This window comes from Eumetopias jubatus, unplaced genomic scaffold (assembly GCF_037043125.1).
Source record: "Eumetopias jubatus isolate StellerSeaLion01/CBP00866 unplaced genomic scaffold, mEumJub1_p1.0 scaffold_160, whole genome shotgun sequence".
In the NCBI taxonomy this organism is placed as follows: Eukaryota; Metazoa; Chordata; class Mammalia; order Carnivora; family Otariidae; genus Eumetopias; species Eumetopias jubatus.
This window is the reverse complement of record NW_028274966.1, coordinates 37,951-59,550: the sequence shown is the minus strand read 5'-3', so window position 1 is coordinate 59,550 and position 21,600 is coordinate 37,951. Positions and strand designations below refer to the sequence as shown.

The 21,600-nt window shown below is 43.0% G+C and overlaps 1 protein-coding gene across 5 annotated transcripts; it reads right to left on the bottom strand.

Annotated features, from left to right (window-relative positions):
* Positions 1–2,117: 2,117 nt before the first annotated feature.
* LOC114198437 (uncharacterized) lies at positions 2,118–21,600 on the bottom strand. 5 transcript variants are annotated; one of them, XM_088020783.1, is made up of 4 exons: positions 21,476–21,600; positions 21,251–21,424; positions 21,024–21,130; positions 14,441–14,589 (listed from the first exon to the last, which is right to left on the bottom strand). In XM_088020783.1, exons 1-4 carry the CDS (start codon positions 21,598–21,600, stop codon positions 14,441–14,443), a joined length of 555 nt encoding a protein of 184 aa, XP_087876909.1. The 5 variants fall into 5 exon arrangements, with proteins under 5 accessions (XP_087876908.1, XP_087876907.1, XP_087876905.1 ...); XM_088020782.1 differs by lacking the exons at positions 14,441–14,589; positions 21,024–21,130; positions 21,251–21,424; positions 21,476–21,600 and adding exons at positions 2,118–2,382; positions 2,443–2,549; positions 14,594–14,896; XM_088020781.1 differs by lacking the exons at positions 14,441–14,589; positions 21,024–21,130; positions 21,251–21,424; positions 21,476–21,600 and adding exons at positions 2,118–2,517; positions 11,368–11,377; positions 14,611–14,896.

The window sequence follows — 21,600 nt, the reverse complement described above, 5'->3', positions numbered from 1 at the left end:
CTCTACGATCCCTGCCTCCTGGTACTCATGTCCTTGTGTGATCCCCTCCCCTTGAGTGTGAGCTAGACATGGTGATTCATTTGGAAAATAATGGAATACAGCAGTACTGAGAATATGTTGCTCTCAAGATTAGGTTATTATAAGCTTGTGGCTTCCATCTTGGGTTTTCTTGCTACTTTTCTCACTTTTTTAGATTACTTGCTCTGGGGGGAGCCAGCTGGCATGTTGTGTGAACAGCCCACATGGTGAGGAACTGAAGCCTCCTGCCAGCAGCCATGTGAGTGAGCTTGGAAGTGGAAATTTTTCTGCCCTCATACAAATGTAGCTCTGGTCAACAGACTTGCAGGCAATCTCAGGAGAGAGCCAGACTTGCCACTTCTGGATTGCTAACCCTCAGAAAGTATGTGAGATAATAAATGTTTGTTATTTAAGCTGCCAGATTTGGGGATAACTTGTTACACAACAAGTGTAGATAACTAATATACGTACCAGTTCCATGTTTATGAAATTCTTCTGGATTTTCCATAAAGACAATCATATTATCTGCAAATAATGACAGGGTGTTTTTGTTGTTGTTGTTTTCTTTCCAATTCTTCCACTTACATTATTTTTCTTTAAATTTGTCTTTATTGTGAAATAAAAAGTACCGATAGAGCCCCTCCCCCACAGAAAAACCCCAAAAGCAAAAAATGACCAAAAGTTTTTATGCTCAAGCCAACTGAAGGTGCAACTCATTCTCATCTACAATCTCAGATCTATTAGTTCTGTGCCTTGAGTGGGGTTGAAAAATAATGTCCCTAGGCAAGTTAAATTAATTTATGGAGTTAAACACAATCATGAGTCAGTCCCACTGTATTACTTATTAGCTATGCAACTCTCAAGAGTATGCATTTAGTACAAAGCTTGCTAAATGTTTCTCCTGCTTTCACTAGCATGAATTCATCAGAAATTTATTTGTACCTTTTTTTACTGGGATAGAGTGCATAGGAATTTGGGAGTATTCTGGGCTTACTAAGAACCAAACTAGTGCATTGATTGGTTTCTTGTCAGTCCCACACTCTTCATAAAATTTGTTGAAAAAGTACTCCTAAACATGGCTATAAGAACACGTCCCAGAAAAGTCATTAAGATAGGGAAATATTAAAATTTGAATATTTTCCATTTTATGCTATACTCCAGTTACTCAGGAAGATTGATTTTCCCAAAAGACCATTATTTTGTTGTTAATAGTTGTAGATGAAGTTAGAGAAGGCTGAGAGGATAATAAATTGGATTACACAGGAGAAGGGTAGACCATAAGGAGGAACCCCTGGTTTCCTAAGAAAACCTGACAAGGGAAGAACAATGGAGATGGGGAAAGGAGGGGAGAAAGAAAGAGGAAAGGAACAGAGGGATGAGACATCTATGAGGAGTGGAATTGTAGGGCAAAGTAGGCTCTCAGAAATATTGAAGAAAGGCTTGCTGTGGCATATAACCCTTCCCCTCCATGCCCCTAAATTTTTTACATAAAAATCTTTATGATTCGTCAGTGCTTTTGGACATTCTGTATATTGTTATTTCTCGGTTGGTTAGTTTGTTTTTTAATGTCAGACTCCATGTTGGGATTTTCCTGAGGGTGAGAACAGGGACTAGAAAGCCTGATTCAGTGGCATGTTGGCTATAATTCCCTAGGAAATGAGGATAATCACTATAAAGCAGCAGACACAAGAACATTATATTTCTAGGCCAGGAAAGTGGAGCTTTATTCAGGAGCAACAATAAGATACAGAACTCTTCCTGTAAAAGGAAATACAGACTTTTGGATCTGAGGCTATGACAGCAGTGTCCCTGTGGGCACTGCAGGAATTTCTGTTTGGGACAGGGTGACTTGACACCTAGAAGTCAAAAGGTCAGATGTAGAATTTGGGCAATTCTAGTAATTTCTTGATATGAATATGCCTAATTTCATACTCTGGGTCCACTTGGGGAAAAGGTCAACAAAGGTGAGAGTTTGGCCTGAGGCTGGGATGTGGACACACAGTTGTTGGGAATGGCTACCCCTAAGCCATCGTATAGTGTATAGAGTCAGCTGCTGGATGAAACCAGTGAAGGGAGGAAGGTGGGCTCAGGGAAAAGTCTCAGCAGCAAGAGGAGGCACAGCACATGGGACGGGGGCAGGTGGAGATGACACAGGTGGGACGATAGCAAGTGGTGTGGCAGGAGACACGGCCACAGACTGGGCGCAGGCAGCAGGAGGGGCAGCAGCAGGAAGGGCAGCAGCAGCTGGAGCCACAGCAACTGGAGCCACAGCAGGAGGGGCAGCAGCAGCTAGGAATGCAGCAGGAGGGGCGGCAGCAGCTGGAGCCACAGCAGCTGGAGCCACAGCAGGAGGGGAGGCAGCAGCTAGAAATGTAGGAGGAGGGACGACAGCAGCTGGAGCCACAGCAGGAGGGGCGGCAGCACCTGGACCCGCAGCAGCTGGAGCGGCAGCAGGTGGTCCTGCAGCAGGTGGTCTGGCAGCAGCTGGGGCGGCAGCAGCTGGATCCACAGCAGGAGGGGCAGCAGCAGGTCTCCTGGCAGAGGCCGTGGCCGCAGACCTGGTCAGAGCAGACAGAGCCACAAGAGGAACTAACCATTGTGTCAGAGGGTGGAAGTTGTGGGTGTGTTTCCAAGAGAGTGAGGGTCTTGAGTTAGGAAGTCTCCTTGCCACATGGCCCCTTTTATACCCTGCTGAGGGACTTCTGTGATTATGAAAAGACTATTTCCTTCTTTTTGTTTATATTGACTACAATGCGATTAGTAAATTAGGTCATTATATTTTTCTAGTAAAAACTCCCAATGTATAGGAAATAGTTATTTCCCTTTTCTCAAGTACCCCAGGGTTCTCATGTGAATCACTTCTTATTTCTTTGTTTGCAGTGTCACAAGACTTTAATCTCTGGGTATCATGTGACACAGGTGGGTCCCTGTCTCTTCTCTGTGTCTCACCTTGACATGATTTTGGGAGAGCTTCTGATGGAGAAGGATCTCTAGTGGAAAATTTATATTTTAATAGATGGAATGCTGGTAGGAGAAAAGGAAGTAAACTCCTTTTTGAGTGTAAGAAGTGAGGAGACTTATGATTAATGGTGTATATTGTGGTGGTCTTTGGGTTAATGAAATTCCTACAGCATTCCAAGCTGTGTTATTTCTCATCACTCTGATGTACTTTGAAACAGCAGCAACTCAGGGTTTTTAAATAGCAGAGTCATCTGGGATTGATCGGTGTTGATCTTCAGAAATGTCTTCTGGGCTGGGCTAGAGTAATTGGGCTGATAATTTTTGATCTGTCTTTTGAACTGTCAATATATGCCATGATTATACTTTATGGCCATTTTTATTAAAATTTTTTCCAATATTTTAACCTAAAATGTCTGTCAGTTTTTGTGGTATCATATATCTTTAAGATTTTCTTGGGAACATTAAGGGAAATATAAATGGTATTTATGATCTTACATATACTTTCATAGTAATGACACCCATAAAGGGTTTATAATCAAGGCCAGATCTGGTTATGTGCCTAAGTAAGAGGTATTCTTCAATGCCACCGGTATTCAGGGAAAAAAATATTCAAGGAAAGAGCAAGTTACATTCACGATAGTCCCTCTTCCTGCAAAGTCTTTTGTGAGCTCAGCATTCTCCTAGTTACCTTTTCCCATTGAGTTCAAACGCCACCTTCCTTCTATATCTTCCTTGGCATGGCACAAAAGTAAAGTCTTTCCTCGATTGCACTTCCGTTGTGCTTTATACATGCATGGGTTCTGTCATATCATTTTCTACCAGAAATGCATTTGTGTATCTGACTCCCTCTAGAATATAAAGTCCATTAGGGCAAGGAATATGCTTTACCCATCTTTGTATCCCCAGGGCTGAAATAGAGTGATTTTTGATAAAGGAGATCTCTGTTTAATGACTGTAGATGTTGTCTCAGCCATCAGAGAAGACACACTGACCATTTGTTGTTCAAGAGAAAGGACAACAGTTGAGATTGGGCATAACTCTGGCCTGTGATGATGAAAGGGAAATGTATGGAGGGTTAATTTAAGAAGTAGTGAGAGAGAAATTGAGATTGCTGGAATGAGGGAGAGATTGTGTGTAGCCTTAAATTTCAGGAGAAATGGTGGGATCTCTTAAAAGCCATTAAGCAGGAATGTAATATATACATGCCATATATAATTGACTTTGGTTTTTTGATTTGCCTTTAGAAATGCCAAAATACACTTGGCTTTCTGGGGGAGAGACACTGTTTAAAGGTTGAAGTGGAGCAAGGTGAGATGTGTGCTTATAGCCTCAGGTGATGGTAATGAGCATAACAGAGTTACTTCAAAGAAAGAATCAGCCAAGGCTTGAGCCAAATTGAACGTAGAGGTATAAGGATGGTTTTTTATAAAATTTATGAAACATACCCCATCTGTTTTTTATGTATTTTATAACTCACCATGCATATAATGTATGCCCTTTCCTCCTAAAAGCCAGTAATTTAAAGTTTTACGGGATAAATAAATCAGAAAGCATTTATGTGCTAAAAAAAGAACTGAAGCCATTTAGAGATAAGGAAGAGATATTCGACATGATTATGCACTAAATATGCCTGTTCTTATCAGGAGCCTACGCAAAATGAAAACGCAATGGATTATGGAATTCCTGTCCTTCTCTCCTTCCTTCTGAAGGCTCTGAGTGCTGCCTGCTCAGCACTTTGCTGGACGCTGCAGTAACACAACCACCAGCACATTATGCAGTTGTTCCGGTGCTTTCCACAGATTAGCACATTTGCCAGTCCCAACAACCCAATGCAGTGAGTTTCACTAAATCTCCCCTTTACAGATGAGGAAACTGAGGCAAAGGGAGAATTAAAACCAATAAATGGGAAGCAGTGATTTGTTTCCAGCCAACTGAGCACTGGAGTCCACATTTTTAAGCACTATATACCCTGCCTCTCTGCAAAGTCAGATGGGAAAGAAATTGTCTTTACCCTCATGTTGCTCTGCATTATTAACATATAAGTAAGCATGAAACTTACATAGAGTCTTTAGAAACCCCACTGTCAGCAAATGTCTATGGACGTGTATTCTGGGGGATCTCAAATTCATTTTCATGGGCCCAAGGGCCCCCTGATGTTCACTATTCATAAAGTATTTTTCTATTTCTTTTTTTTTTAAGACTTTATTTATTCATTTGACAGAGGGAGACAGAGTGAGAGGGAATACAAGCAGGGGCAGTGGGAGAGGGAGAAGCAGGCTTCCTGTGGAGCGGGGAGCCCGACACGGGACTCAAACCCAGGACCCTGGGATCCTGACCTGAGCCGAAGGCAGATGCTTAACGACAGAGCCACCCAGGTGCCCCTCTATTTCTTTTTGGAATTAGCTGTGACCATTGTGTATTTTTCTTAAATAATTCAAACTAAAATCTGTAGTCCCTTCCAGATGATGTTATTTATATTGTAATAAAGGAGAACATGTAATACTTAAACAATTCCCTTGGAATTTACCTCTATACCCCAAACATGCTTGCTGATTATGTAATTCTTCTCTTAGAAAGTAGAGAAAGTGCATACCCACTAAAGCTGCCTCAAATGAGGTAACTGAATTATGATGTGATGCCACTGTGGTGCCTACCATTTTCCCCATGGGGCTGGAAAACTTTTCCCCATCCCCAAGTTTTCCCACTGTTTGAATCAGTCCTCTGGCCATAACCACTGAGCTGGGCTGTGGGTTGCAGCTCTGCGTCCACCCCTCTATCCATGTGAGCTTTGGCAAGACCAGCATTGCTAAGACGTGAAAAGAAAACAATCTCCTTTAGAAGGAGTGTAGGAATAGATTAAATGTTGCTTAGCATTGTCTCGGATAGGGAAGAAGTGGAGGGTAAAAACAAAACAAAAAACTAGTCTCTGGTGAAATGTTTTTGTATTTTGCATCTTTTATATTTTAAAATTTAATTTAAACATTTTGAATATCATTTTTTCACATGTATTCCTCCCACCTTTCTTAACAGTCACCTAGGCTCCCCCCTCGAAGGCAGCCGGAGCTTCCAGGTTTTTGTTACTCATTCCGAAGATATTTAACACATAAGAAACGAATAAGAATATTTATTCATTTCTTTCATTTGAACAAATGGTAGTACATCAGTCATGGTCCTCCTGCTTTGCTTTTTCACATGAAGCACTCAGATAGTATGTATATATAGACCACTTTGCCATTCTTTTTCTTTTATAGTAGCATTGTATTCCATTTATGAAGATACCATAATTTATCGAACCAGTCTTCGGCTGTTGGATATTTAGTTTGCTTTTAGTCTTTTGAGATTACATACAATACTGCAATGAATAAGCCTGTTCATACATAACTTCACATGTGTATTTTCTGTAGAATAAATTCCTATGGAAATAGAATAGCTGGATCAAGGAGTATACATTTGTTTGTAATATTTATTAGATAATGCCAGCTTCACCTTCCACAGAGATTGTACCAATTTACACATCTATCAGCAATGTGTGAATGTTTTGTCTTTCCCCATTTGTATTAATGCAATGATACACAGGATACACAAATACATAGATACTTATATAGACATATGTATTTATGTATGTAGACACCTGTCTGTCATTAATCTTGGTCAATATGATAGGTGAAAAAGTTTAGGTGACTTTTTTTTTTTGAAATTTTTATTTAAATTCTAGTTAGTTAATATATAGTGTAATATTTGTTTCAGGAGTAGAATTTAGTGATTCATCACTTAATATAACACCCAGTGCTCATCAAAAGTGCCCTCCTAGGGCACCTGGGTGGTTCAGGTGGTTGGGCGTCTGCCTTTGGCTCAGGTCATGATCCCAGGATCCTGGGATCGAGCCCCACATCGGGCTCCCTGCTGGGCAGGGAGCCTGCATCTCCCTCTCCCTCAGCCTCTCTCTCTCTCTCTGACTCTCATGAATAAATAAATAAAATATTTTTAAAAAGTGCCCTCCTAAATACCCATCACCTATTTAGACCATCCCCCACCACCTCCCCTCTCTGTGTGATTTTAATTTGCATTTTCCTTATTTTAAGTGAGATTGAGCAGCTCTTCAGGTGTTTCAGGCTATGAGTATATCCTTTGTTATAAGAAAAAATTATAGAAATCATTTGGAAGAAATTATAGAAAATTTTCTATATTGCCTGTAATTTATGTTTTTATGTTTTCTACTGTGTTCAGACTTTATACATTGCTTTTTGCAGGAACTGTTTATATTAAGCATAAAAGGCTAAAATTAGCCTTTTTATAGAATATGAATTTCAAATATCTTTCCTAGTTTGTCTTTCTTCTTTGACTTTTTAAACAAATTTTTTGTTATGTTAATCAACATACATTACATCATTAGTTTTTAATGTAGTGTTCCATGATTCACTGTTTGTGCATAACACCCACTGCTCCACGCAGCACGTGCCCTCTTTAATACCCATCACCAGGCCAACCCATCCCCCCACCCCCATCCCCTCTAGAACCCTCAGTTTGTTTTTGAGAGTCCATCATCTCTCATGGTTCTTCTCCCCCTCCGATTTACCCCCTTCATTCCTCCCCTCCTGCTATCTCATTTTTTTTTTTAACATATATTGCATTATTTGTTTCAGAGGTACAGATCTGTGATTCAACAGTCTTGCACAATTCACAGCGCTCACCATAGCACATACCCTCCCCAATATCTATCACCCAGCCACTCCCTCCCTCCCAACCCCCACCACGTCAGCAAAATCGTTTGTTTCCTGAGATTAAGAAGTCCTCATATCAGTGAGGTCATATGGTACATGTCTTTCTCTGATTCACTCATTTCACTCAGCATAACACCATCCAGTTCCATCCATGTCGTTGCAAATGGTAAGATCTCATTCCTTTTGATGGCTGCATAATATTCCATTGTGTATATATACCACTTCTTCTTTATCCATTCATCTGTCGATGGACATCTTGGCTCTTTCCACAGTTTGGCTAATGTGGACATTGCTGCTATAAACATTGGGGTGCACGTACCCCTTCGGATCCCTACATTTGTATCTTTGGGGTAAATACCCAGTACTCCAATTGCTGGGTCGTATGGTAGCTCTATTTTCAACTTTTTGAGGAACCTCCATACTGTTTTCCAGAGGGGTTGCACCAGCTTGCATTCCCACCAACAGTGTAGGAGGGTTCCCCCTTATCCGCATCCCCGCCAACATCTGTCGTTTCCTGACTTGTTAATTTTAGCCATTTTGACTGGTGTGAGGTGGTATCTCATGGAGGTTTTGATTTGGATTTCCCTGATGCCGAGCGATGTTGAGCACTTTTTCATGTGCCTGTTGGCCATTTGGATGTCTTCTTTGGAGAAATGTCTGTTCATGTCTTCTGCCCATTTCTTGATTGGATTATTTGTTCTTTGGGTGTTGAGATTAATAAGTTCTTTATAGAGTTTGGATACTAGCCCTTTATCTGATATGTCATTTGCAAATATCTTCTCCCATTCTGTCGGTTGTCTTTTGGTTTTGTGGACTGTTTCTTTTGCTGTGCAAAAGCTTTTTATCTTGATGAAATCCCAATAGTTCATGTTTGCCCTTGCTTCCCTTGCCTTTGGCGATGTTTCTAGGAAGAAGTTGCTGCGGCTGATGTCGAAGAAGTTGTTGCTTGTGTTCTCCTTTAGGATTTTGATGGACTCTTGTCTCACATCTAGGTCTTTCAACTATTTGGAGTCTATTTTTGTGTGTGGTGTAAGGAAATGGTCCAGTTTCATTCTTCTGCATGTGGCTGTCCAATTTTCCCAGCACCATTTGTCGAAGAGACTGTCTTTTTGCCATTGGACATTCCTTCCCGCTTTGTCAAGAATTAGTTGACCATAGAGTTGAGGGTCCATTTCTGGGCTCTCTATTCTGTTCCATTGATCTATGTGTCTGTTTTTGTGCCAGTACCATCCTGTCTTGATGATGACAGCTTTGTAATAGAGCTAGACGTCCGGAATTGTGATGCCGCCATCTTTGCTTTTCCTTTCAACATTCCTCTGGCTATTTGGGGTCTTTTCTGGATCCATACAAATTTTAGGATTATTTGTTTCATTTCTTTGAAAAAAGTGGTTGGTATTTTGATGGGGATTGCATGAATGTGTAGATTGCTCTAGGTAGCATTGACATCTTCACAATGTTGGTTCTTCCAACCATGAGCATGGAACATTTTTCCATTTTTTTGTGTCTTCCTCAATTACTTTCATGAGTATTTTAAGTTTTCTGGGTACAGATCCTTTGCCTCTTTGGTTAGATTTATTCCTAGGTATCTTATGGTTTTGGGTGCAATTGTAAATGGGATCGACTCCTTGAATTGTCTCTCTTCTGTCTTGTTGTTGGTGTATAGGAATGCCACTGATTTCTGTGCATTGATTTTACATCCTGCCACTTTACTGAATTCCTGTATGAGTTCTAGCAGTTTTGGGGTGGAGTCTTTTGGATTTTCCAAATAAAGTATCATATCATCTGCAAAGAGTGAGAGTTTGACTTCCTCCTTGCTGATTTGGATGCCTTTGATTTCTTTTTGTTGTCTGATTGCTGTGGCTAGGACTTCTAATACTATGTTGAATAGCAGTGGTGACAGTGGACATCCCTGCCACGTTCCTGTCCTTAGGGGGAAAGCTTTGTTTTTCCCATTGAGAATGATATTCGCTGTAGGTTTTTCATAGATGGCTTTTATGATATTGAGGTATGTACCCTCTATCCCTCTACTCTGAAGAGTTTTGATCAAGAAAGGATGTTGTACATTGTCAAATGCTTTCTCTGCATTTATTGAGAGGATCATATGATTCTTGTTCTTTCTTTTGTTAATATATTGTATCACGTTGATTGATTTGTGGATGTTGAACCAACATTCCAGTCCAGGGATAAATCCCACTTGGTCATGGTGAATAATCCTTTTAATGCACTGTTGGATCCTATTGGCTAGTATTTTGGTGAGAATTTTTGCATCCGTATTCATCAAGGATATTGGTGTGTAATTCTCCTTTTTGATGGGGGTCGTTTTCTGGCTTTGGGATCAAGGTAATGGTGGCCTCATAAAATGAGTTTGGAAGTTTTCCTTCCATTTCTGTTTTTTGGAACAGCTTCAGGAGAATAGGTATTAATTCTTCTTGAAATGTTTGGTAGAATTCTCCTGGGAAGCCACCTGGCCCTGGGCTTTTGTTTCTTGGGAGATTTTTGATGACTGCTTCAATTTCCTTAGTGGTTATAGGTCTGTTCAGGTTTTGTGTTTCTCCCTGGTTTTGGTAGTTGATACATCTCTAGGAATGCATCCATTTCTGCCAGGTTATCTAATTTGCTGCCATAGAGTTGCTCAAAATATGTTCTTATAATGTTTGTATTTCTTTGGTGTTGGTTGTGATCTCTCCTCTTTCATTCATGATTTTGTTGATTTGGGTCATTTCTCTTTCCCTTTGGTAAGTCTGGCCAGGGGTTTATCAATCTCGTTCATTCTTTCAAAGAACCAGCTCCTAGTTTCGTTGATCTGTTCTACTGTTCTTTTGGTTTCTAGTTCATTGATTTCTGCTCTGATCTTTATTATTTCTCTTATCCTGCTGGGTTCAGGCTTTATTTGCTGTTTTTTCTCTAGCTCCTTTAGGTGTAGGGTTAGGTTGTGTATTTGAGACCTTTCTTGTTTCTTGAGAAAGGCTTGTATTGCTGTATACTTTCCTCACAGGACTGCCTTTGCTACATCCCAAAGATTTTGAACAGTTGTGTTTTCATTTTCATTGGTTTCCATGAATTTTTTTTTAATTCTTCTTTAATTTCCTGGTTGACCCATTCATTCTTTAGTAGGATGCTCTTTAGCCTCCATGTATTGGAGTTCTTTCTGACTTCCCCTGTGATTGAGTTCTAGTTTCAAAGCATTGTGGTCTGAAAATATGCAGGGAATAATCCCCGTCTTTTGGTATCCGTTGAGACCTGATATTTGACCTAGAATGTGATCAATTCTGGAGAATGTTCCATGGGCACTAGAGAAGAATATGTATTCTGTTGCTTTGGGATGGAATGTTCTGAATATGTCTGTGAAGTCCATTTGGTTCAGTATGTCATTTAAAGTCTTTATTTCCTTGTTGATCTTTTGCTTAGATGATCTGTCCATTTCAGTCAGGGGGGTGTTAAAGTCCCCCAGTATTATTGTATTGTTGTCAATGTGTTTCTTTGCTTTTGTTATTAATTGCCTTGTATAATTGGCTGCTCCCATGTTAGGGGCATAGATATTTACAATTGTTAGATCATCTTGTTCTTTCTTCTTTGACTTTGCTTATGTTGTTTTTGCCATGCAGATGTTTACTTTTGATATAGTCAAATTTATCAATCTTTTATGACTTCTGGGTTGGTGTCATACTTTGAAAGACCTTTCTAGTTGTAATTTTGCATACACATTGTTTCATAATTTCTTCTCTTCCAAAGTTTCATGTTTTATATTTTCAAATATTTAATCCATCAGGATTAAAAGATGTGAGGTTTAAATGTTTTTAAGTTTGATATGACCATAAGCTAACACCTTTTACTAAGTAATACATCTTTTCCCCCTACTGATTTAAGATGCCACCTTTTCATATACTAAATTTTCTTATATATTTGAGTCTATTTCTGGACTTGCTTTTCCAAATTCACTGATGATTTTTCACTCATGAATGCCCCAATTATCTTAATGGTTATCAAGTCCAAGTCAACCTCACTAGATTATGACAATACGCTAGTGAACTCAAACATCCATGTAGCCAAACAGTAAATCTATGCTTGGTTCCCTGCCATGAGGATGCAAATTACACCTGGCAGAACCTGAAGCTGGCATGGAAAAGAATGCAGTAGGCAAGTCTGGGATGGCATAACAGTCTGGCTAGGCTTGTTGTGCCTCCTATAAAGTTTTAATATATTAGTTACAACTGAAGCAACTGTAGGAAAGAGCTGTTTAATCACCAAGAGTCTGCTGTTAACCTCCAGAAACTGTCTTCCCATACACTGGCCAGATAGGACTGTTAAAAGTGTTTGTGCGGATTACAAGGCTCCCTTCAGCTATTTCCTTCATCAGACAGTCATTTCTTGTTGCTCTTCTGGAATTCAATTTTACTTAGAGTTTACTACCTAGGAGGGTTTGAGCAATTCTAGTGGTACATACATAACATGGCCAAATAAAACTGGATGCAGGGCAGACTTAGTCCATGCTCTATTCACTTAAAATCGTCCCAACTCTGTGTTCGGGTAAAGTCAATGGGACCGAAGCCACACTTTCCCATTCATAACTGTTTCTACCTTGGTTTTCTCTGCCACACTATCTCTGGTATCACTTTTGGATCTTTTAGAGCACTGTAACTCTCTCTGATGGAAATTAATGTGCACTGAGTGCCTGTATGTAGTAATTCTAAGAAGTCTGGCATGCTGCCGTTTGACTACTTCACTCAAAACCTTGCACAGGTCTTCAGGCATAGGGTAACTGCTCCTTGCTATTATGAGCCCTGGGTATTGAGCTATTCCTTATTGCTTTTCCTAAGCTCTGTCTACACCTGTGTAAATAGTCCTTTTATTACACAGATTCAGAGTGTTATCTTGTTCCTGCTGTGACCCAGTTCTCATTATAAAAACAGGAAATTATAAGCCTCAGATACTTCAATATTGAAAAAAGCAGTATAAAAGCTACATTCTTTGATTCAGCTCTAGTTAATAAACCATAATATTAAAACAAGAGCCTGCATCCTATAATTAGTAGTTATCAAAGAGGAACATATGGGAGGATAAAAGATTTGTTAATTCTAGTGTGTGAATAGACAGGGCTGTATTTTGTAGAATATTTCAGAATAAGTTGAAAAGGTGAAGCTGAAAATGTCTACCGGACATTTCTAGGATATGCTAAGAATATGATATCCAACTTGTGTTGGGGGGAACCCCATTTTATATCAACTCCTATCTGGTTTGTCTCTTATAACTTATAACATTTTTTTAAATTTTAGAAATAATAACCCTTAATTACACTTGTTAATGTTTTGGGAACTATAACACAGCTAATAGATAAAACTGATGTATGCACAATTTGAATTTAAAATGTTTTCACTGTACTTCAGATTATGAACCAAAATGTATAGACTCTTATATTTATATAAACATGATATTATCATATGTATTGTGGCACATTTTCTCAGCTAAGGAGGATCATTATTACCTGAGTCTGGATGCTGAGAAAACTATCTCAAAGAAATACCCTGTGCATATTCTCTTAAGTAAAACCAGGCAAGGTGATAAAAACCCAAAGTGGAAAAAAAAATCAAGAAGATGAGAAACTTCAGTAACCTGAGAGTTTTCAAGAGTCTGAAAAAATACAGACTTTCAGTCTAGAAATACTAAAATTTTGAACATTCTATTAATGAAAAGTTTTAAAATTTTTATGGAAAGGTTGCCATGGACTTCATAGATTTCCAGAAATCTGGATTTAGAAGGTATACTTAGTATTCTAAAAGAGAGTTTTTATGCTTAGAGAGAAAAGGAGAAAGGAAGGTGGAGGAGGGAAGGAGGGAGGAGAGAGTACTTGAGCTAAGTATAACACCCAATATTTGCACAACCAATAATGGAACATACTGGAAGTAGAAATATAATCAAGTGAAATTTAGATGACTTTATGATGTTCAGCTCACTAGTGTTTTTAAAAGGGGCATTTGAGACATATACTAAAACTTAATTTTGAGTTATATAGGACAGTGAAACAATTTTGTAAACTTTCTTTCCTGTTTTATCAAAGACAACATTATGCTAAAATAGTATTCTAGTCCAGGGTAGTGTTCCAAGAAAAATAACAACAACAAAAAAAGAGATTTATTGAGAGCTTACATTACATGCCCCACCCTGTGCCAACTATATTACATGGATTATGTCTTTGGACCTTTGGGGAGCATGGTGTATTGTCCCCATTTCTCAGAGAAACCAAACTGAGGCTTGGAGAGGTTAAGCAATTTTGACCATGTCATGCAAGGAATGCCTAGTGGAGTCTTGTAAGTAACTGCTCTTGAACATGTTCCCCTGCATTTAAAGCAAGATGACTTTTGGTATGAAGTGATACATAAAGGCACATGCATATACACATATACACATGGCAAACCAATAACAAACTGGGAGATTTTAATATCAGTAGAAATGGCTGTTTATTTAGAACATATGAACACAATGTCATGTAAGATCATGAGAGTCATGTATGCATAGGATGAAGATATTGCAGGCCTGAAAATAGAGGCATTTGGGCCTGGGTGAAAAATCATTTGACAGTTGTTTTAAACGGTCCCTTGCTAGAAGTGATGCCAATGCTGAATGCCCAATCGGAAGATGAGTTGGCAGGTAAGACTCCATTCGACAATCACTGGCTGGCCCTAAGGCATTTCCTGTGACTTGTGAAGATGTTACTGTGTCACAAAGATTATAGGCAGAGAGACTCAGCAGCAGGAAGAAGCACAGCACATGGGATGGGGACAGGTGGAGATGACACAGGTGGGGCGATAGCAAGTGGTGTGGCAGGAGACGCAGCCACAGACTGGGCGAAGACAGCAAGAGGGAAAGCAGCAGGAGGGGTGGCAGCAGCTGGAGACATTGTAGATGGAACCACAGCAGGAGGGGCGGCAGCAGCTTGAAATGCAGCAGGAGGGGCAGCAGGAGCTGGAGCCACAGCAGGTGGGGCCACAGCAGGCGGGGCGGCAGCAGCTGGAGATGCAGCAGGTGGGCCTGCAGCAGCTAGGGCCACAGCAGGAGGGGCGGCAGCAGCTGGACACACAGCAGCTTGGGCGACAGCAGGTGGTCCTGCAGCAGGTGGTCCGGCAGCAGCTGGGGTGGCAGCAGGTCTCCTGGCCACAGCCCTGGTCAGAGCAGACGGAGCCACAACAGGAGTCGACCATGGTGTCAGAGGGTGGAGGTTCTGGGTGGGTTTCCAGGAAAGTGAAGGTCTTGAGTTTGGAAGTCTCCTTGTGCCATGGCCTCTATATACTGCCCGACCGGGGTGATTTGTCAGCACGTCTTCCTTGTTGTTGTTTACCTAATATTTAAGTAATTATCAGATACACAATAGTGTTTGTCTATGTAATGGTTTAAACTCATGGGAAACACATTTTCTTTTCTAGATGTGATAGATTCCATCTGGTCTGCTTTTCCTCCTGACTCATACCCACTGGCATCTTCTGGACCACTCTCTCCTCCTCTTCCTCCGCAGAGGGCTGTTAGGTGATAGGTGGCATTTGCAATTACATTTCTTCCTCTCCCCTCCTGTATCCCCTAGCAGGATGGGATCAGGGCCAACATACCTCTGGTCGTGCATTTCTTCCAATGATCAGCGGGGAGGAGATCCCATGTGCATAGTATGGCATGTGGGAAGTGGCATGAGACAAGAGGAAGAGCCCTATATCATGGGTCATTGTTGAGCAATGAGGAAGGGGACCGCTGTCTATGTGTGTGTGGTCTCGCTGACCTCTGCCACTGGAATGGGTTTTCTTGGGCGTTTCTGTCTTTGGATCACGTTGTCGACCCTAACGCCGTGGCAGGCCGTTACCTGTATGGTTCCGGCCACTGCCCTGATTCGTAGTTCATTAAGTGTTAACTTCGCCGTCACATATTTTTGTGTTGCATTTCTCTGGGTGATCTTTAGATTCCGAAAAACTTAGCCTCATTTTTATTCTTATCTCCTCCTTAATGAAAAGTACTCTTCAACGGAGCAAAAGGCAAATGCTCAGAAGGTGCCTCTCCACAGAATTTTTCTCCAGAGCTGGGAAATGTATAGCACATGTCTTTTGGGGGGATCTATTTGAAATGTGAATGGATTTTAGTCAATGTAACTTCATTTAGTTCCTATTTCTCCGTCTTCCCCACAGAGTGATAGTCCAACTTTAGCCTGCCGCTAGTCATCCGAAGGGCCTATTAAGTATGTCAGGACAAATGCTACAGGTTCTGATTACACAGGGAGCCTGAGGTTTGGCATTTCTCACGAGAACCCAGATGCTGTGGATGCTCAAGGCCAAGGGACCACACTTTAGAGACCTACTCCTTTATTCTGTTCATTCATGCTTTGAGGAAGTGCCTCTATCAAGTTCCTCCCTGTTCTTTTTCAATTACAGAAAGCTCCCCCACATCCCCCCCGCCACACACACAAACAACAGTGATATACTATGAAAGAAACATCAAAAGAGCTCGTAGTAGTGTAAGTTAACCAAAAGAATTGTGTTTCACGCGAATCAGCCACGATGACAATTTGGTAAAGACGTAGATTTATTCATAAATAAATAATTTAGTCACGTTTTCTTGTTTACAGTTTATGATTGAGTTTAGAATTTTGGTGGAATTTACACACACTGAAAATCAAAAAATCCTATGGGTAGTCTTCCACAGTGACAAATTTTGATACACAGAAGCCCATCCGTGTAATCCCCACATGTATCTAGATAGAACATTTCCATGGTACCAGAAAGTCCCCACTTGCCCCTAGGAACGTGCCCATAGCCATAGTGGCAATTGCTGCTTCAATATGTTTCCTTTTACCATATGTCGCTTTTGATCTAGAACATCAGACAGACTCTACATCTATGTGTGTGTCTAGTGTGTGTGTGTGTGTGTGTGTGTGTGTACACTATTCCTACAGCATATAGAGTTTCTCTTTGGTGTGGCACCATTAACGTGGCTCCTGCCTGTAAGAATCACGAATGTTGATGCATATATCACTAGTTCAGTGAGTAGTGTACTAGTGAAGTACCAAGACTTATTTGAAATCTTAGCATTAAATTTCATGGTAGGGTGACCATCCATTCCTCAAGGTAACCTTTCATTTTAAATCTTAAATAGAGTATGCATTTCAGCGCACCTTCAATTTTAAAAATTCTTTCAATGATGAAAAATGCACATAACTGAAAAGTAGATCAAGTATACAAGCATAAGATAAAAAATAGTTATGGAGCAAATATTTGCATACCCAAAGCTGGAGTCAAGAAATAGAACACTGTTGCCACCAAGAAGGCTCTCGATGTGATCTGTCTTTTCTCGAGCACAATTCTTGTCCGAAGCTCCAGATGATTACCATGCTGATTGTTCAAGTAACCTTTCCATTTATTTTCCTTAGGGTTTTATTAGCTAGGTATGCATGCCTAAACAATATAGTTTTGTTTTATATGTTTCTGATTTTTTTAAAGGGAAGTCTTACCAGAACTGTGTTTTGATTCTTTCACTCAGTATTATGTAAGAGTTCTGGTAGGCAGCCTCCAGGAAGGCCTTCAAGTTGCTTTCCACCTCTTGGTGTTCACGGTCTCATATATTTCCATCCCGTCGAGTAACTTGCTTCTAAACCGTGGCAGACGGCAACATCAGGGGGTTGTGTTACCAAAGACTGTGACTTTCATCTTCAAGCCAACCCTTTCTCTGTCTCTCACGGGCTTTGACGAAGCCAGGTACGATGTGGGAGGGATCCTCGCAGCACACAACTGAGCACAATCTCCATTCACCAGCCAGCAAGGAAGCAAGGTCCTCACCCTCGTGGTCCGCAAGGAACTGAATCCTGCCAGTGACCACGTAAGTGACGTGAGCAGCGGCTTCTTCCCCAGTCGAGACCTCACCTGAGCCCCGTGCAGTGGCAGGCAGCGCCCTGCGTGCAACCGTGTGAGACCCTGTGAAATAGAAACTAAGCTAATAAATGAGTGTTGCTTTAAGCTGCTGAATTTTGAGGGAATATTGCATAAGAGTGGATAAGCAGTACGGATGTATCTAGGACCACAGCACCCATGGGTGAGAAAGGGGGGAATTGAAAGGTGCAGAGAAGTAGAAGTGCTAAAATAGATGTAGTCATAAAGCCAGAAAGCCCAAACCGCCTATGTTCCCTAGGAGAGATCTGGGGGCACTCTGTTTACTAAGATATTAAGGAATCATCAAGTACCAGTGTCAGCAGGGTCACTGAGATAGTAGTGCCTGTTCTCTATAGTCAGAGTTTGTGTTGGGATTGCTGTGACCAGGAATATGCTCCCTAGGCATAATGGGGATGATAAGATCCTTGAGTGGCAGAGCCCAGGTGGCAGCATTTAACTCTAAGAAGTAACGTGGCTGGAATTATGTGATGGCCAAGAACATTGTCATGACAAGGGGGCAGAATGATGTGTAACCCTCAGGGACCTTACGATATAGATAATAGAGCATAGTGTCCCTCATGATAGGATATAGACATCCAGGGGGGCACCTGGGTGGCTCAGTCGGTTAAGCATCTGCCTTCGGCTCAGGTCTTGGTTCCAGAGTGCCAGGATCGAGTCCCATGTTGGTGCTCTGTGCTCAGTGGGTAGTCTGCTTCTCCCTCACCCCGCCCGTTTTCGGTCTCTCTCCCCACCCGCCTGTAATCAATCAATCAATAATAAATAAAGGAAAAAGTAAAGAAGTAAATCAGGATATAGACAGCCAAATAGGGTGCACCTTAGTGTGTTTGTGTGTGTGGGTGTGTGTGTGCGCGCGCGCGTGCGTGCTCATACACTCGTGTATTTGGGAGGGCTGAAGAATAAAAACACAAAGGCTGACGTCATTGATCCGAATGGAAGGTCGTGATCCCTGCCACAGTCTGTAGACCTCAGGCTGTTCTCAGACCCATTAACCCACCAATGGAGAGACCCCATGTTCTTGGTTGAAGGGTCACGGCAAGTGTATATCACAGAATTTCCTCAGTCCTTGCCCAAAAATCTATAGCCATTGACCCGGGGGAAGCTGGAATACTCATATGTTGGCAGGCTGTTGGACATGGCATCTGAGTTGAACGGCCTGCAGGACATCCAAAATCTTTCATGGCCCCTGTTTGAATACACTGATCTGGAGGTTGGAGTGAAAGGAGAAGTTTCCCCATTATCTTCATCCCGGTGATCCATTTGGGGGAATTTGTGCCTCCCTCTACCATAATTGTGGGCTCTGTGCATCTAGGGGTCATGGCTCTAAGAGAGGCAAGCTAGTTGGAGGGGGACATGGTCAAATTCTGATTGGTATTAAAACTCTGGCTGCCACCTTATCCCGTTGGGTTTCTAGCGCCATGAAATCATCAAGCAAAGAAGGGAGCTATGGGAGCCATAAGGAAGATGTTGAGCATTGAGGTGATGTCTAGGGGCATTCTTGGTATGCTATTCCCAGTATCAGCCGCGGATGAGCAAGTAGTATGGCCTGAAGAGGACATAGGAACCATGGGCTCAGGACTCTCAGGGGTGGGGAAGGAGGTCAATGCCCCAGGCAAGTCAGGGAAAGGAGCAGAGGAGCCACCCACTAACTCCCCTCTTGAGGGTTTTTCTAGAATTTGTGGCAAGCCACGTGGAGTGAGGTGAATGAGAGCAATCCATAGACATGAGCAGAGCTAGGGGGTAGATAGGTGATATTCATTTGGATCCCCTTTCCATAAATGCCCTGATCCACACGCCGGTGCAGAGGATGGACGACTCGTGGCTCACACTGTTCACCCACACTGTTCTGTGGGTAATTGTGTCTCGGCCTAGGGGTGGGCCACACCTGGAAGTCTGCCCCCTCCATCCTTTCTACCCACCAAGGGTTGTCCACAGGTAGTGATAAGTGAGGTAGGAGTACAGAGGCCCAACCGCCTTGCCTCCAAGGGGAGCAGGCCTGTAACACAGTCCACACCCCTCATCTGTGGGGTCAGAACGTGAGGGTGGAATTGAACTGAAACCACAGTTTGCATTCGTTCCTTTTAGACCCCTATTTTCTTTCCCTCCGTTTGTTACTGATTTGTCCTGAGAGCTCTTCCTTAAACATCCACTTTTAGTCTCTGGACTTTTGAATGCAATGTAAGAACCACAGTTTGGGACTGTCCCCCTTAAACAGGCCTCCTTTAGGGAGACAGTTCCTAACGTGGTGAGCTGTGTTAGTCACGGGAGCGTGTCCTGTCCCTGAGGATAGAGAGAATGATGTTGTTAGTAATTGGAGACTAATAGTCTAAAACCAAGTGTGCAGAGACTGTAAGAAGAAAGAGCATACTATGAAAAGATTAAGTGCTTCAGTGGAGAGTAAGATCAGGAGTTGAGTGCCATCACTGTCACCATTCCTATTGTATGGAAATGTTTTGAGGACACTGATGCTGGGATTCGGAACACTGGTGTTAGGGTGACGTCAGGAGCAGAGTCTAAACCCAGAGGTTTGAGAGCAAGCAGTTTGTTTGGGAGGCGATGTCAAGAAGGGCTGTAGGGAACCTGAGAAGTGATCCAGGGAAGGGCTGGAAGCCAATCCAGAATGATCTCAAGAGCAGCTGACTGCCGTAGGCGCCTGGGGTTCAGTCCTGGCTGAGGACCTCTGGTCTCACAGGCTCCACTGGAGGGGAAAGTGGCTAGAGCACTCACCCACCAAGTGCTGCCCATTGGCTGAGGACTTCTCCTGGAGACTTACTTTCCCTACCTCTGGCCTGCCGAGAGCTTCCTCCCTCATCTGGACAAAGCCTCAGCAGAGAGCTCCCGGTGCCTGCTGTAAACAACCAGGGTCAACGTCAGCATGGGGAGTGCTGAGGGGGTAGAGGTGGAAATCCTAAGGTCATGTGCTGCGGACTCGTCTTTCTGCAGGGAACACCAGAACTCCGATCGACAGCTAAGGATAACAGTTCATGAGGGAAAAATAATGAGACACGATGCCCTTCGGATCTGTATGCCCGGAGACGTTAAGGTTTATTTAAGATATAGGATCATCTCCATAGGAGGAAACCGGGCAGGAACCAAAAGCGTGATTGGGATGACATGCTGGTTGAGAGATCTCAGAGAAAATTCAAGCTCTGTATTCCCTTGCGAGGGAGCTAGTAAGAAGGAGGCGGGGAGGAGGGCGTTGGTGGTGGGGGAGTATATCTGGAAGTCAAGTCATTGGAAAAGTCCGCCGGAACTGAGGTGTGACAGTTGGCCTCTCACGATTCAGCTCGCAGTTGGACTACCTGAAGAAGACTGGTTGATGAAAGACAGCGGGGTGTGGGCCAGGATACTCAGCTGCAGAAGCACTAGAGCAGGCTGGGCAGCAAGCAGGTGGTCTAGCAACAGCCGGGGCGGCAGCAGCTGGACACGCAGCAGCTGGGGCGGCAGCAGGTGGTCCTGCAGCAGGTGGTCCGGCAGCAGGTGGGGCGGCAGCAGCTAGAGATGCAGCAGCTGGGCCTGCAGCAGCTGGAGCCACAGCAGGTGGGGCCACAGCAGGCGGGGCGGCAGCAGCTAGAAATGCAGCAGGAGGGGCGGCAGCAGCTGGAGCCACAGCAGGAGGGGCGGCAGCAGCTGGACCCGCAGCAGCTGGGGCGGCAGCAGGTGGTCCTGCAGCAGGTGGTCTGGCAGCAGGCGGGGCGGCAGCAGCTGGAGATGCAGCAGCTGGGCCTGCAGCAGCTGGAGCCACAGCAGGTGGGGCCACAGCAGGCGGGGCGGCAGCAGCTGGAGATGCAGCAGCTGGGCCCGCAGCAGCTGGGGCCACAGCAGCTGGGGCCACAGCAGGAGGGGCGGCAGCAGCTGGACACACAGCAGCTGGGGCGGCAGCAGGTGGTCCTGCAGCAGGTGGTCTGGCAGCAGCTGGGGCGGCAGCAGGTCTCCTGGCCACAGCCCTGGTCAGAGCAGACGGAGCCACAACAGGAGTCGACCAT

What these genes read in the sequence shown, in the direction of transcription:
- LOC114198437 (XM_088020779.1), bottom strand. Translation starts at nt 14,896, where the DNA reads ATGGTCGACTCCTGTTGTGGCTCCGTCTGCTCTGACCAGGGCTGTGGC. An exon ending in TTCGCCCAGTCTGTGGCTGC is followed by an intron (nt 2,553 to 14,527) that starts GTCTCCTGCCAC and finishes GGCCTCTGCCAG; the next exon opens with GAGACCTGCTGCTGCCCCTC.